The sequence below is a fragment of the Saimiri boliviensis genome, chromosome X, assembly GCF_048565385.1.
Source record: "Saimiri boliviensis isolate mSaiBol1 chromosome X, mSaiBol1.pri, whole genome shotgun sequence".
Lineage (NCBI taxonomy): Eukaryota > Metazoa > Chordata > Mammalia > Primates > Cebidae > Saimiri > Saimiri boliviensis.
In genome coordinates this window covers 21662142-21678117 of record NC_133470.1, presented here as the reverse complement: position 1 = coordinate 21678117, position 15976 = coordinate 21662142, and the positions used below count along the sequence as shown (strand labels likewise).

Below are 15976 nucleotides of genomic sequence, written 5' to 3'. Positions count from 1 at the left end.
AAATACAAAAAACTAGCTGGGCGTGGTGGCGCGTGCCTGTAATCCCAGCTACTCAGGAGGCTGAGGCAGGAGAATTGCCTGAGCCCAGGAGGCAGAGGTTGTGGTGAGCCGAGATCGTGCCATTGCACTCCAGCCTGGGTAACAAGAGCGAAACTCCGTCTCAAAAAAAAAAAAAAAAGAGAGATTAACTTAGACTTCCTGCTATGGTTTGAATGTGTCCCCCAAAGTTTATGTGCTAGAAACTTAATCAATCTCCAATGCAACAGTGTCCAATAAGAGGTGATTAGGTCATGAGGGCTCTGACCTCATGAATGGATTCAAGTCATTAACAAAGGAGAGGCTTAGTTACCACAAGGGTGGATTTGTTATAAAAGCAACTTCAACTCCCACTTGCTTTCTTGCTCTTGCCTTCTCTTGCACTTCTGCTTTCTGCCATGGGATGATGGAGCTCAAAGGCCCTCACCAGAAGCTGGCACCATGCTCTTGGACTTCCCAGCTTCCAGAGCTATGAGCCAAATACAATTCTCATCATTATAAATTACCTACTCTGTGGTAGTCTGTTATAGTAGCATAAAACAGATTAAGACACCCCTAAAGTGTTAGACACTCTTTTTTCAAGAACAGGATATTTGTATACTTGTGGGCTTTTGGAAAGATCATTTCTCACCAGCACCACCTGTTATCCAGAGATTTACACATCGCCCACAGAGAAGAAAACCTGATGAGGCGACTTCTGCCCGTATTGCAGAGGAAGAACCCATCTGATGCCACTTTTAGGAAGATTTATTAGAGGATGGGGAGACATTATCTTCAATGTGTGTTTTGTGATGACATCCTGCACTGGCACTTGCTGAATGAGTCAAATATATTTTTAAGGCCTTAATAAAAGCTTTTCTCTAGCTAGCTTGTATCATTAAATGTCAAACAAACTAAATGAAAAGCTTTCAACATGAAGGCTATCCAAAGAGAGCAGAATGAGCAGAGAATAAAAAATGTTGAGCTACTGAGGCAGCATGCAATGAGTGGGGGCTTTTGGGTCCTACAGTCTGGAATGTCAAACTCTCTTCTGCCACTGACCAGTTCTGCGACCTTGGGCAAATTATTTAATGTCTCTAAGCCCCAGGGTTATATGAAAACTGGACAGAATGCCTGTTTCTGATACAGAGAAGGATGTCATAAGTTACTAAGTATTAAAATTGCAGACAATGTCAGCAATTGTACACAAATGAATGACATTTTGTCAGCCGTATTTCCTGAATATCAAGATGAGAGAGCAGGCCCAGCTCATGCTAAGGAAGATGTGATAGGAAGAACAAGGACCTCCCAAAGATGTCTACATTGTAATTTCCAGAACCTGTGAATATGTTACCTTAGATGTCAAAAGAGACTTTATAGATGTGATTAAGTTAAAGGTCTTGAGATGGGAGAGATTATCCTGGATTATCCAAAGGAACTCAATGTCATTACAAGAGTCTTTTGAAGTGAGAGAGGGAGGCAGGAGACTTAGAGAATATGTGACCAGTGAAACAGAGGCTGGAGTGATGCAATTGCTGTCTTTGAAGATACAAGAAAGCAGGCAAGGAGCCAAGGAATGCATGCAGTTTCTAGGAGCTAAAAAAAAAAAAAAAAGGCAATGAAACAATTTCCCCTAGAGCCTCCAGAAGAAATGCAGTCCTGCCGGTGCATAGATTTTAGCCCATTGAGATCCAGTTCAGACTTCTGACCCTGGTCCAGAACTTTAAGATAATATCTTTGTGTTATTTTAAGCCACCAAATTTCTGGTACATTGTTACAGCAGCCACAGAAAACACACAGAAGATTAAACCGAATCTCTCTTTGAGCAACCAAAGACTCTGAGTGCAGATTTTGCAAGACAAAGAATCACTTTGGAGACCATGCCATTCAAAATCTATCAGTATAAAGTCTGAGGATTGTAATAATAGTTTACTTGCAAATGAATGTATCTCTCCTGGCATCAGATGGTCCTGATGACTCACTTGCCAATCACGCTCATTTGTATCAAATGCAGAAGGCCCCAGGCACAATCCTGAGGACCCTGCAGTACTCGCTGCAGTACTGGGAAACTGTCTGGTAGGACAGCAAGGAGGAAATCTGGTTATGGTAGACCAATAATCAAGAAAGACAACTCTTTAGGACTATACAAAGAAGTATATACATGGTCAACCATGCTGGAGGATAATTTGATAACAGTGTCAAAAACCCATGCATCAAAAGCTTTAAAAATGTAAATACTCTGACTCAGCAATTCTACCTATAAGAAAATTCATCTTAGAAGGAAAAAAACTGGATTAATATGCACATCATTCACCTTCTTAAAAAAATCCTTTCCTGGTTTCCGTAATTGCTTATAGAATAACACTTGGGGAGACTGAAGGAAGACAGCAGTACATCCACTTATGTTGGCTAATTAAGACTGGCAGGTGTTCATACTGGGCGTAGCTTGGTGTAGACTTGAACCTGGTTAGATTATTAACCTCGAAGGTCCCTGAGCCACCTTTGCTACATTTGCTTTTTCATTAAAATGACTTTAACAGTGATTGTGACTAAGAGTTTCAATGTTAAGTCAGCGCCTGGCCTTGTACATTTATCATAAACTATCATCCAATTTTGTGGGTTAAATAAATTACAATTTTATATGTGTATGCAATTGAGCCCTTAAGTGTTGGAAATTACCTATGGTCTTACTCATCCACTGACATTCAGATAATATATTTGGCATGCAAAAGTTGTGAATCCAATTTATGCTCAACTACAAGTGAGGAATCTTTATCCATTTTTTTTTTTCTGATGTATTATCTGTTTCAGTTACATGTCTGGACTCAAACCCCATAAAGAAGGGACCAAAATTTACATGGCACTCTTGAGTATGATGGCGGCTGTATTTGGAGTTTTGATTAAACTGCGCTACATGTGTGATTATTACTTGTAAACAGATGATTAGATATTAATTAGACAATAAGTGATTGTAAAGCACTTAGAAAATAAAAGTGTTTATAAATACCACCAAGTAATAGCAACAATCATTCTTTACTGACTACACAGCTGCTAATGTCAATAAGAATGATTTATTCCAGCTAAGGGCAACTTTAATTTATGCAAAAAACCCTGCTATCATATTTGTTTTGCTACAGCAAAACAAAATATATCATATTTACAACTGATTTTATCATCAGCGTTTAAATAAATACATATTGTTTTGATTTAAAAAGTATCTCGCCAGGCGCGGTGGCTCAAGCCTGTAATCCCAGCACTTTGGGAGGCCGAGGCGGGTGGATCATGAGGTCGAGAGATCGAGACCATCCTGGTCAACGTGGTGAAACCCCGTCTCTACTAAAAATACAAAAAATTAGCTGGGCATGGTGGGGCGTGCCTGTAGTCCCAGCTACTCAGGAGGCTGAGGCAGGAGAATTGCCTGAACCCAGGAGGCGGAGGTTGCGGTGAGCCGAGATCATGCCATTGCACTCCAGCCTGGGTAACAAGAGCAGCACTCTGTCTCAAAAAAAAAAAAAAAAAAAAAAAAAAAAAAAAAAGTATATCTTTTAAGACCTTCTCAAACACAGGTGCAAGGACTGGTGTCCTTGAGTGCTAAGAATATTGGAGCTGGCCTGGGTGCGTGGCTCATGCCTGTAATCCCAGAATATTGGGAGGCCAAGGCGGGCAGATCACCTGAGGTCAGGAGTTTGAGACCAGCATGGACAACATGGTGAAACCTCCATCTCTAGTAAAAATAGAAAAAGTAGCCGGGTGTGGTGGCGCATGCCTGTAATCCCAGACTCGGGAGGCTGAGGCAGGAGAACTGCTTGAACTGGGAGGCAGAGGTTGCAGTGAGCCTAGATGGTGCCACTGCACTCCAGCCTGGGAGACAGAGCAAGACTCTGTCCCAAAAAAAAAAAAAAAAAAAAAGTAAAATGAAAAAAATAGGCCGGGCGCGGTGGCTCAAGCCTGTAATCCCAGCACTTTGGGAGGCCGAGGCGGGTGGATCACGAGGTCGAGAGATCGAGACCATCCTGGTCAACATGGTGAAACCCCGTCTCTACTAAAAATACAAAAAAATTAGCTGGGCATGGTGGCGCGTGCCTGTCATCCCAGCTACTCAGGAGGCTGAGGCAGGAGAATTGCCTGAACCCAGGAGGCGGAGGTTGCGGTGAGCCGAGATCGCGCCATTGCACTCCAGCCTGGGCAACAAGAGCGAAACTCCGTCTCTTTTTTTTTTTTTTTTTTTTTTTGAGACGGAGTTTCGCTCTTATTACCCAGGCTGGAGTGCAATGGCGCGATCTCGGCTCACCGCAACCTCTGCCTCCTGGGTTCAGGCAATTCTCCTGCCTCAGCCTCCTGAGTAGCTGGGATTACAGGCATGTGCCACCATGCCCAGCTAATTTTTTGTATTTTTAGTAGAGACGGGGTTTCACCATGTTGACCAGGATGGTCTCGATCTCTCGACCTCGTGATCCACCCGCCTCGGCCTCCCAAAGTGCTGGGATTACAGGCTTGAGCCACCGCGCCCGGCTATTTTTATTTTTTATTTTTAGTAGAGATGGGGTTTCACCATGTTGGCCAGGCTGGTCTTGAACTCCTGGCCTCAGGTGATCTGCCTGCCTTGGCCTCCCTCTAGTGGCCTTTATAGGTCATAGACCTGTATTAGCCGTGCTCTTGGCCCACTGGTTAGCCTGGCAATGTAACTGTGCTTTGTTTTGTTTTGTTTTTGAGACAGGGTCTTACTCTGTCACCCAGGCTGGAGTACGGTGGCACACTCTTGGCTAACTGCAAACTGTGCCTCCCAGGTTCAAGCGATTCTCCTGCCTCAGCATCCCGAGTAGCTGGGATTACAGGTATCTGCCACCATGCCCAACTAGTTTTTGTATTTTTAGTAGAGATAGGATTTCACCATGTTGGCCAGGCTGGTTTCGAACTCCTGACCTCAGGTGATCCACCCACCTCAGCCTCCCAAAGTGCTGGGATTACAGGCGTGAGCCACTGCACTTGGCCACACTATGTTAATTTTTCTTGTCATGAGTAAATTAAGCACCTACAATGAGTCCAGATCCCACAGTTGCACAAATATGAAATGAAGTGAATGAATAAAAGTGAAGAGTACTTCATGTACATGAATTCAATAGAAAAGGGGTTAAGGGGTTATATTTGATGATGAGATCTGCATGAGTTAGCTCAGCAAGCTTGTTAATAAAGCAAATCTAACTATTGTGTATCACACAATGAGGCAGGGTAGTTTGGTGGAAAAGTATCGAACTTTGATTCAAGAGACCTGGATTCAAGTGATACTTCTACCACTTACTATGTGACCAAGGTCAAATCACTTAATTGCTCTGAATTTGTTCATTCATTTGAAACTTTTCAGAATTAAAACATGTCAGTCTCAGAGTGCTATTATAAGTCAATGTGTAAAAGCACCAAGGGAGGGGTGAAATGCTTTCTACTGCAAAATACTTTTACTATTATAATTTTCCTGGAATGAGTGGAAAGGATTTATGTGTGGATTTCATTACTTAGTATGGTAGAGTCTTTTCCTGGACTATTAGGCCCACACCTTAAGCCACATGTGGACAACTGGGAAAGTGGCTCAAAACAGAGATAAAGAATTAGCAAAATTCCATAGGAGGCAATAATGCTTTCTGGGAAATCTTAAATTCTTCTGTCAACTTTACTCTATGTTTTCCATCTCCCTTCGTTCTTCATAATAAATTTCTTTCTTTTTTTTTTCTTCTTGAGACAGGGTCTCACTCTGTTGGCCAGGCTGGAGTGCAGTGGTGCAATGTCAGCTCACTGCAACCTCCGCCTCCCAGGTTCAAGCAATTCTCCTGCCTCAGCCTCCCGAATAGCTGGGATTACAGATGTGGGCCACCACGCCCGGCTAATTTTTGTATTTTTAGCAGCGACAGGGTTTCACCATGTTGGCCAGGTTGATCTTGAATTCCTGATGTCAAGTGATCTGCCTGCCTCAGCCTCCCAAAGTGCTGGGATTACAGGCATGAACCATCATGCCTGGCTGAAAATAATGTGTTCAACAATTTGATGATGATGTGAGGACTGCTTGTAGGAAGGTAGATGTCATTTGTAGATTTCTTCCAAGCTGAAGTTAAGGTCTCTATGGCTTGGCTTCCTCATCTGCAAAGTGGGGCAACTATACCTATCTGATTGGGTGTTGTCAGGGCCACAGTTGGGATATGATAAGCATTAGGTTGGTGCAAAAATAATTGTGGTTTTGTCGTTACTTTTTTTTTTTTTTTTTGAGATGGAGTTTTGCTCTTATCACCCAGGCTAGAGTGCAATGGTGTGGTCTCTGCTCACTGCAACCTCTGCCTCCTGGGTTCAAGCGATTCTCCTGCCTCAGCCTCCCTAGTAGCTGGGATTACAGGCGCCCAACAATGCGCCTGGCTAAATGTTGTATTTTTAGGAGAGACGAGGTTTCGCCATGCTGGCCAGGCTGGTGTCGAACTCCTGACATCAGGTGATCTGCCCACCTCAGCCTCCCAAAGTGCTGGGATTACAGGCATGAGTTACCGCTCCTGGCATGTCATTGCTTTTAATGGTAAAAACTGCAATTACTTTTGCACTAACCTAATGCCTAGCATAGTGCTAAAGACATAAGAGGTACTCAATACAAGGTAGAAATAATCAGGATAGTGCTTGTTAGGGACAGCACTGATCTGACAATTTCTCGCAGAAGGCATGCCTTTCTTGCAGAGGTCACAGGGCTCAGGAGCCCTGTCCCTAAACATTCCCTTGGACTTTTCTGAACAGCCTGCTTCCAACACATTTCCTCTACCTCTGCTAACTGGAGATGGGACTTTAGGACTTTGCTCCAGCTTTGTTCCTCAGTTTCAACTTGTTTCCTCTCACTGAGATCTGCGCATCTTTCTATTTGCTCATGAGCTAACCACTTCTGTCTCACTCCAACCCTAATACCCAGCCCTTGATGCCTTTGGGGAGGAGAGTACTGTTCGTTGTTTTTTTCTAATTAATAAGACTAATATAAAGTTGGTGCAGTGCCTCATGCCTGTAATCTCAGCACTTTGGGAGGCTGAGACAGGTGGATTGCTTGAGCTCAGGAGTTCGAGACCAGCCTGGGCAACATGGAGAAACACTATCTCTACAAAAAGTTAGCCAGGCGTGGTTGCGCATCCTGTAGTCCCAGCTACTCAGAGGGTTGAGGTGGGAGGATCACCTGAGCCTGGGAGGTCGAGGCTGCTGTGATCACACCACTGCACTCCAGCCTAGGCAACAGAGTGAGACTCTGTCTCAAAAAAGAGTAACATATGCTCATTTTTGAATATTCGCTATAGACAGAAAATATTTTTTAAGTAAAACAAAAGTCTTCCATCACCCCACAGTTTAAAGATTTCACTTTTAGCATCTTGATATATTTCCTTCCAATGCTTTTTACTGTGCATGTGCATATCACATAATTGGGCTTATGTTTCTGGAATCACCCTCTGTAGTCTACTTTTTTTTTTTTTTTTTTTTTTTTTAGACGGAGTTTCGCTCTTGTTACCCAGGCTGGAGTGCAATGGCGCGATCTCGGCTCACCGCAACCTCCGCCACCTGGGCTCAGGCAATTCTCCTGCCTCAGCCTCCTAAGTAGCTGGGATTACAGGCACGCACCACCATGCCCAGCTAACTTTTTGTATTTTTAGTAGAGACGGGGTTTCACCTTGTTGACCAGGATGGTCTCGATCTCTCGACCTCGTGATCCACCCGCCTCGGCCTCCCAAAGTGCTGGGATTACAGGCTTGAGCCACCGCGCCCGGCCTTTTTTTTTTTTTTTTTTTTTTTTTTTTTTTTTTTTTTTTTTTTTTTTGAGACAGAGTGTCGCTCTTGTTACCCAGGCTGGAGTGCAATGGCGCGATCTCAGCTCACCGCAACCTCCGCCTCCTGGGTTCAAGCAATTCTCCTGCCTCAGCCTCCTGAGTAGCTGGGACTACAGGCACGCGCCACCATGCCCAGCTAATTTTTTGTATTTTTAGTAGAGACGGGGTTTCACCACGTTGACCAGGATGGTCTCAATCTCTCGACCTCGTGATCCACCCGCCTCAGCCTCCCAAAGTGCTGGGATTACAGGCTTGAGCCACCGCGCCCGGCCTAACTTTTTTAACACTATTATGCGAACGTGTGCCCATAACATTAGAATTTCTTAAAAAATATAACTCTTAGTGAGTGTACAGTACTATATCATATGACCTTATTTTTACTTTATCCATTCCTACTATTGCTGTAAGTTGTATCTTTTTTGCCTTTCATAAATAATTCTGCATTAAGCATCTTTGTATATAATTATTTGTGTGCTTCTCTATTTCTTTTGGGATAAATACCAAGTGGAAGTCCTAGGTCAAAGGGTATGAATATTCTAAAGGGTGTTAGCATATACTGACAAATATCGTCTATGGAATTTTTAATGAAATTAATACATGCATAGATTTTGGTAATCATTACCATAATCAAGATACATAACGATTCTTGGTCAGCCACGGTGGCTCACGCCTGTAATCTTAGCACTTTGGGAGGTCGAGGAAGGTGAATCACTTGAGGCCAGGAGTTCCAGACCAGCCTGGACAACACAGTGAAACCCTGTCTCTATCAAAAATACAAAAAGATTAGACAGATGTGGTAGCACACACCTGTGGTCCCAGAGAGTTGGGAGGATCAGGTGGGAGGATCGCTTGAGCGTGGGAGGCAGAGGTTGCAGTGAGCTGAGATTGCAATTGCACCACTGTACTCCAGCCTGGGCAACTGAGTAAGATCCTGTCGCAAAAAAAAAAAAAAAAAAAAAAGGAAATGGAAAAAAGAGCTACATAATAATTCCATTACCCCAATAAGCTCTCTCCTGCTATCCCTTCATAGTCATCCCCTTCATAACCCTTATGGAATATTTAGCTCTGTAATGTGGAATTAACTGATCATTCTTAGCTAAATGTCTTGATAGCATTACAATGCCCCCAAGTTAAAGTAACCCATTCAAGTATTATCAAGAAGTCTCTGAGTCAGGCTGCAGCAGCTGCCAGGACTGGTCTCCGAAGTAGGTGGATCTGATAAGGACTCCTCTCAGAGTGGTGTCTGAAAGAGTCTATTTCTGCCATTGAAACTACAAGACGCCGGGCACGGTGGCTCAAGCCTGTAATCCCAGCACTTTGGGAGGCCGAGGCGGGTGGATCACGAGGTCAAGAGATCGAGACCATCCTGGTCAACATGGTGAAACCCCGTCTCTATTAAGAATACAAAAAAAAATAGCTGGGCGTGGTGGCGCGTGCCTGTAATCCCAGCTACTCAGGAGGCTGAGGCAGGAGAATTGCCTGAACCCGGGAGGCGGAGGTTGCGGTGAGCCGAGATCGCGCCATTGCACTCCAGCCTGGGTAACAAGAGCGAAACTCCATCTCAAAAAAAAAAAAACTACAAGACACGCTGAGATTCAATCACAGGACTATGGGGAGAGGAGCAGGAGCAGGCCAGGACTAGGCTGGAGTAGGATTAGTGAGAATGGAATTAGTTATAGAGCTGACCCTCAGGGTAGTTAGACAGAAGTCTAAATTGCAAAGTTTAAGGACTTGGGATGAATAAGTGTCTCGGGTGACTTGGATTTAGCACAAAGTGGCACTGAAAGCTAAGGGTTTGATGCGGGTAACACAATGAAGATATCCTAGGCAGAGGCAGCATTTTGGTTCAATGGGACAGGGAGGATTAGGAGGGGAGGAAGGTGAGGAAGGGAGGCAGAAAATATTGAGAGTCTAATGGGATGGTCTAGGCTCTTGGACAGGAGTTCACAAGGACCCAGCTAGACATCAGAACTCTGTGAAATGGGCGGGTGAACAGGTGAACCTCTCATTCTGGAGAGAGAATTAGATGACTCAGATGACCAGTGAGGAGCCAAGGAGCGGTTCAGTGGCCCAGAATACAGTGGGGTTAGGTGCTTTCCAATGTGAACAATGACTCTAAGGCAGTGGTTTGTAAACTTTAGAAAGGGTCAGAATGCTTTGTTAAAGCACCTGGGCTCCACCACCTCAGTTTCTGATTCAGTAGGTCTGGGGTGGGGATACAGAATTTCTGATAAGTGACCAGGGCTGCTGGTGCTACTTCCTGGAGAATCACACTTTGAGAACCACTGCTCTAAGGCAAAAATACATATATTGAGATTAGAATAACCATGTCACTTGCACGTCACCCAGTACAGGTGGGAAAGGGGCTCCTAAATGTAACACAGGGCTTGGCTCTTCCAGGCGGTGAGCTGATAGAGCTAAACCTGCAGCTGGAGGTGTTTTGTGCTTCTAGGAGGGCAGACAGAATAGGAGGCAACTGGCCCCCCCCTTTTTTTTTTGAGACGGAGTTTCACTCTTGTTACCCAGGCTGGAGTGCAATGGCGCGATCTTGGCTCACTGCAACCTCCGCCTCCTGGGTTCAAGCAATTCTCCTGCCTCAGCCTCCTGAGTAGCTGGGATTAGAGGCACGTGCCACCATGCCCAGCTAATTTTTTGTATCTTTAGTAGAGACGGGGTTTCACCATGTTGACCAGGATGGTCTCAATCTCTTGACCTCGTGATCCACCTGCCTCAGCCTCTCAAAGTGCTGGAATTACAGGCTTGAGCCACCGCGCCTGGCAACTGGCCCCTTTTAGATGACCCAAGCATCACTGGAATTCTCACGTCACTGGAGTTCTGTCCTGTATAGGTCGTAATACTCTCAAGTGATGTCATTTTGTCTTAAAGGGCCAGGATCAAAAACTGTCAAACTGTAATTCTCTGCTACAGAATCCACTTTCTTCTTCTTTTAGGGCTAGCTGTCTTTGCTTATTAAGGAGTAATAAAAATAATGTCCCCTTACATTAGCATAGCACATCCTAATTCACAAAGTACATTGACATGATATCTGTTGGAAACAGATGCTTGGTCCTGCAAAGAAAAATTAGCACTGAGACAAAACATCTCTCAGCAAGGCAATTTGTACTTCCTGCACTGCAGGAAGGGTACCCTCGCTAGTCATCTTGCCACAAGAGTATAATGAACAAAGGAAAAGCAGACATATTTATCCCTTACGCATTTGGGGTTGTCCTTACTGCTGCATCTGATCTCTGTTGGTTGGAGCCAGACCTCACAACTTAAACTAAAACCCGATTGGCTAATAACTTAAAACATTTTTTTTTTTTTTTTTTTTTGAGACGGAGTTTCGCTCTTGTTACCCAGGCTGGAGTGCAATGGCGCGATCTAGGCTCACCGCAACCTCCGCCTCCTGGGTTCAGGCAATTCTCCTGCCTCAGCCTCCTGAGTAGCTGAGATTACAGGCACACGCCACCATGCCCAGCTACTTTTTTGTATTTTTAGTAGAGACGGGGTTTCACCATGTTGACCAGGATGGTCTCGATCTCTTGACCTCGTGATCCACCCGCCTCGGCCTCCCAAAGTGCTGGGATTACAGGCTTGAGCCACTGCGCCCGGCCAACTTAAAACATTTTTAAACAGGTAAGGGGCATAGGCTGCAAGCTGGGACATGCCTCTGAACACATCCAGCACAGACATCTTGGTTAAAGTACAAGGACATAGCATATACTACGTGCCTACAAGCATGGCATGTCTAACAGCTACATAGGATAGGACTTAACAAAGACTTATTAGCAAATTTGTTTTTTAATAAGAAAGGAAACTTTGAAGAAGAACTTTTCTACTTCCCACAATATCTCATTTGCCAGTATTTTTATCCCATCCTTTGGGCTATTGATTCTCAAAGCATGGTTCTCAGGCCTGCAGCATTCACATCATCCAGAAACTTGTTAGAAGAGCAAATTCTGGCCGGGCACGGTGGCTCAAGCCTGTAATCCCAGCACTTTGGGAGGCCGAGGCAGGTGGATCACGAGGTCAAGAGATCGAGACCATCCTGGTCAACGAGGTGAAACCCCGTCTCTACTAAAAGTACAAAAAATTAGCTGGGCATGGTGGCGCGTGCCTGTGATCCCAGCTACTCAGGAGGCTGAGGCAGGAGAATTGCCTGAACCCGGGAGGCGGAGGCTGCGGTGAGCCGAGATCTCGCCATTGCACTCCAGCCTGGGTAACGAGCGAAACTCTGCCTAAAAAAAAAAGAAGAGCAAATTCTGACCCCACCCCAGATTTACTGAATCAGGTCTGGGGTCTGGCAGGGGGGCCAATGATTTGCATTTTTTTTTTTTTTTTTTTTTTTTGAGACGGAGTTTCGCCCTTGTTACCCAGGCTGGAGTGCAATGGCGCGATCTCGGCTCACCGCAACCTCCGCCTCCTGGGTTCAGGCAATTCTCCTGCCTCAGCCTCCTGAGTAGCGGGGATTACAGGCACGCACCACCATGCCCAGCTAATTTTTTGTATTTTTGGTAGAGACGGGGTTTCATCATGTTGACCAGGATGGTCTCGATCTCTCGACCTGGTGATCCACCCGCCTCGGCCTCCCAAAGTGCTGGGATTACAGGCTTGAGCCACCGCGCCCGGCAATGATTTGCATTTCTAACAAGTTCCCTGGTGATGCTGATGTTGGTGCTGCTGGTCTCAGACCACGCTTGGATGAAAACCACTGCTATAGATAAAAATGAAAGATGTAGAAGCCCAGGGACTTGTCCTAAGAGGACTCCTGCCTAGATCCTTTTCTTACTGTAACTGCTGCATCCCTGCTCCCCACGCACCCGCCCCTCGCAAAAAAAAAAAAATAATAATAATAATAATCCTTCAAATCCCATTATTTTAGAGCTTTGCGAATGTGAATACCTGTAAAATGGGGATAACAACAGGATCTACCTCTCTGGGTTCTTACAAAGATTAAATAAGGACTAGGTAAAGTACTTAGCACTGTGTTTGTGCTTAATAAATGCCAGAGATTATCATGATTTTTTATTACTATTAAAAGCGACAATTCACAACGAATACCTTGATAAGTTCTTTGGGTGTGTGTCTTCAGAATGCTCCTCTTAAAATGTGAATGTCCCTAGATAATGTAGACATTAAAGCACCTGATCATTAACATTCCATCTCTGATTGCCATGAGCATTTGGCTGAGAGCAGGGTACTTTAGAAATGCGACCCACGACTGGTAAAGTGGGAGCCAAGGGGTAATAGACCAGTGCACGGAACAGTGTATTGAAAGGTACACAACAGCAAGACTTCCTGAGGAAACTTTGAATAGCTGGGGAGGAGGAAGAGTGGCTGACAGAGGAAGCAACTGGGAAGGGCAGCCAGGAGTAGGAGGCAGGCTCTTAAAGACAATTTACCTCCTTCAAAGTTCCCCCTAAGGCAGCCCCAGGGGAGGGCTGCAGGGCTTCACCAGGCCACAGGGGATCTGCTAGGGTTCATGTTGCATGGGGTCTACGGGGTAAACACTCAGGTGCCCATAGTGAATGCCCGGAGGGGCCCCCCCACTGGCAATTGGCACAGTGAATTTAGGCTCAAAAGTGGCTTTTGTCTTCAGGGTGACTTCTATTTGGCAAATATCCTGACTACGGCACATCATGCGCTCGCTCATGTCAGGGACATTGTCCTTTATTAGTGGAGGTCTGCTATGTTGTTTCTCAAGCGGCGCCCTGGGCCCCTCAGGAAGCGGTTTTACGTTATCTGGGTGGCGCAGCCCGCGTCCCGTGCCCGGAGAGGACGGAGACCTTTGCAACTGAATTAAACAGAAGAAACAAAAGCAGCAAGTTCGGGCCCGTGGGTACAGCGGGCAGCCAATGGGGCCCGGCCGCTCCCCGGCGGAGTGGTACTATGATGACAGTAGCCAACCAGCGCGCTCTATGCAAATGAGATACTGTATCCCGCACCAGCCTCTTCAGTGTCGTCTGGTTGTTATAGTGATAAACTGAGGCCTTGCCTCTTGGCTTCTGAGAGAGAGAGAGAGAGAGAGAGAGAGAGAGAGAAAGGGGCGGGGGGGTAACCTCTTTACTTCCTCGAGGGAAGACAGCAAGAAGAGGAGAAGAATGGCGGGGGGGATACGTGGGGAGGAGAAAAATACGTGACAAAGAAAACATTCTCTGCCTGGGAGGAGACTCTTTAAGGGTGTAGAGCTAGAGGGAGCATTCACTGGCCATGCCAGTAGTTACCACTGATGCTGAGTCAGAAACAGGTATCCCAAAATCCCTTTCCAATGAGCCTCCCTCAGAAACCATGGAGGAAATAGAGCACACATGCCCACAGCCTCGACTGGTAAGTAAAGACAAAGGATGGAAATGTATGCGTGGCAATGGCATAAAAGAGTTCCTTATGCGCCCGCAGCCAGCGAGGAAAAACGATGCTTAGAGGATTTTCATGTAAATGAGAAGAGCGCTACCGCCTAATCCTTCTCAGCTGTTTATACTTAGCTTCTATACCGGGCGCTGCTCTCAGCTTACAAAGCATTATTGTATTGGCTGGGTAGGAAACGGGCTGCTTGGGATATGCTGTGTTTTTGTGCTGGGGGGGGGGTGGCGCTTTTTCCTTTTAGGTGTGTTCTTGTCTGAAGGTAAAAAATCCTACAGTGCAATTTTAAAATGGTATTCTTTTCACCAAGCTCGGGACGAGTCCCTTGTTAAGTTTTAAATTCTAGCTAAGGAATGATTCGTTCCTCAACTGATTTTGGAGCCTAATGCCAGTTTGGGGGAAGAAATGGAAATGACATGGAAGCAAAACTTCCCTATCCGTTTGAAAATGTTCAAAATAAATAAATAAATACACAGGAGTCCCTCAATGATGTAGTTGGAAACAATACGCATTTAAAATGAATTGTAAAACATTTCCAGAGTGTGCTGTGAGGGTTTCTCTTCAGGTGTTGGAAAACTGGGGACGATACATTTATTTAGAAAGGGGCTGCATGCCTTTAAGAATGAAAGTGTGGAAACGGGGTACTGAGAGCGTCCTTCCGCCTCCGTAACTGCACCGTAACTGCTCTCCCAAATTTGGTTGTCTTTCTACCACTGGTCATGATCTTCTAGGTAGATGTGAAACTTCGTTCCCAATCGCCTCAGCCTGTGTCCTCAAGGAATAAAAAACACGAATGGGTGGTGGGTTTTCTGTGGTCTGAAATCTTGTGGAACTTGGGGAGACCTCTCTTTGAGACCCCAATCCAAAAGACACACTAGTTAAAGCTATCCTTTCCTTTACCAATTTCCCACAAGTTAAAAGGTGGAATATTTTGATTGGCTGTGGAGTTTGACCCTGGGAAGAGTTTTTTTAAAAAGGATTTTGTTATGTAGCATTTTCTGAGAACCTGCAAAATTAGGGCTCACAGATGACAAGGCCAGAAATTGTTATTTCTTATTAAGAGTTAATAAGGGTTCAAAGGCAGGCTTCGAACAACTTCCTAAAAAGCATAAATGCAGAGGAAGTTACAGTAGAGCACTGTGGGCTTTCCCCTCTATGTTTCTATTTTAAAAAATATTTTCTTTTAGGGCAGTTTAATACTAACTGTGCCCTAGTACTTTACCCACTTACTGAATGACCTACACGATGTAATGTCTATGTTCTCATGAGATACCAACCATCCCAATAAGTTTGTTACTAAGGGATTCCTTTGAGTCACTAAACAACTCATGGTTTAGCATAAAGAAAAATGACTACTAAAAGCATATTGCAAGATCATCATATACACATATACATGTATACACATATATACAGAGAGAAAGAGACTCACTCTCTTGTCTAGGCTGGCCTCAAACTTGAACTGCTGGACTCAAGTGATCCTCCTGCCTGAGCCTCCTAAGCAGCTGGGATTATAGGCTTGTGCCACAGCACAGGACCTATATATATATATTTATTTATTTATGTTTTTTGTGCCCATGCTTACTCAAAAATATATTTTTTAAAGTAACAACAATCTCCAAATTTGCATCACATACCTTCCTGACAGAGGTAAAGGGCAGAGGAGAGCAAGGCGACATCCAGCTCAAGTTTGTGCATCATTTCCGTCTCTTTTGTCTACTATTTTTCCTTCCATTTTTACCCCTTAGCTATTCTGCTTCTTGGTTGCTTCT

At 44.8% G+C, this 15976-nt stretch overlaps 1 protein-coding gene across 4 annotated transcripts in view; it reads left to right on the top strand.

The window, feature by feature from the left end:
• The window catches only part of PCYT1B (phosphate cytidylyltransferase 1B, choline), a 121917-nt gene that overhangs the window by 16540 nt on the left and 89401 nt on the right, over positions 1 to 15976 (top strand). For 2 of the 4 annotated variants that reach the window (XM_074391754.1, XM_003924083.4), the window contains exon 1: positions 13909 to 14174. The exons of 1 other annotated variant lie outside the window; for it this stretch is intronic. In XM_074391754.1, coding sequence (XP_074247855.1) covers positions 14058 to 14174 — 117 coding nt within the window. In that variant the 5' untranslated portion in view covers positions 13909 to 14057. Of the gene's footprint in view, positions 1 to 13908; positions 14175 to 15976 lie in introns of those variants that run through there. One more of the 4 variants, XM_074391755.1, reaches the window with a different exon arrangement.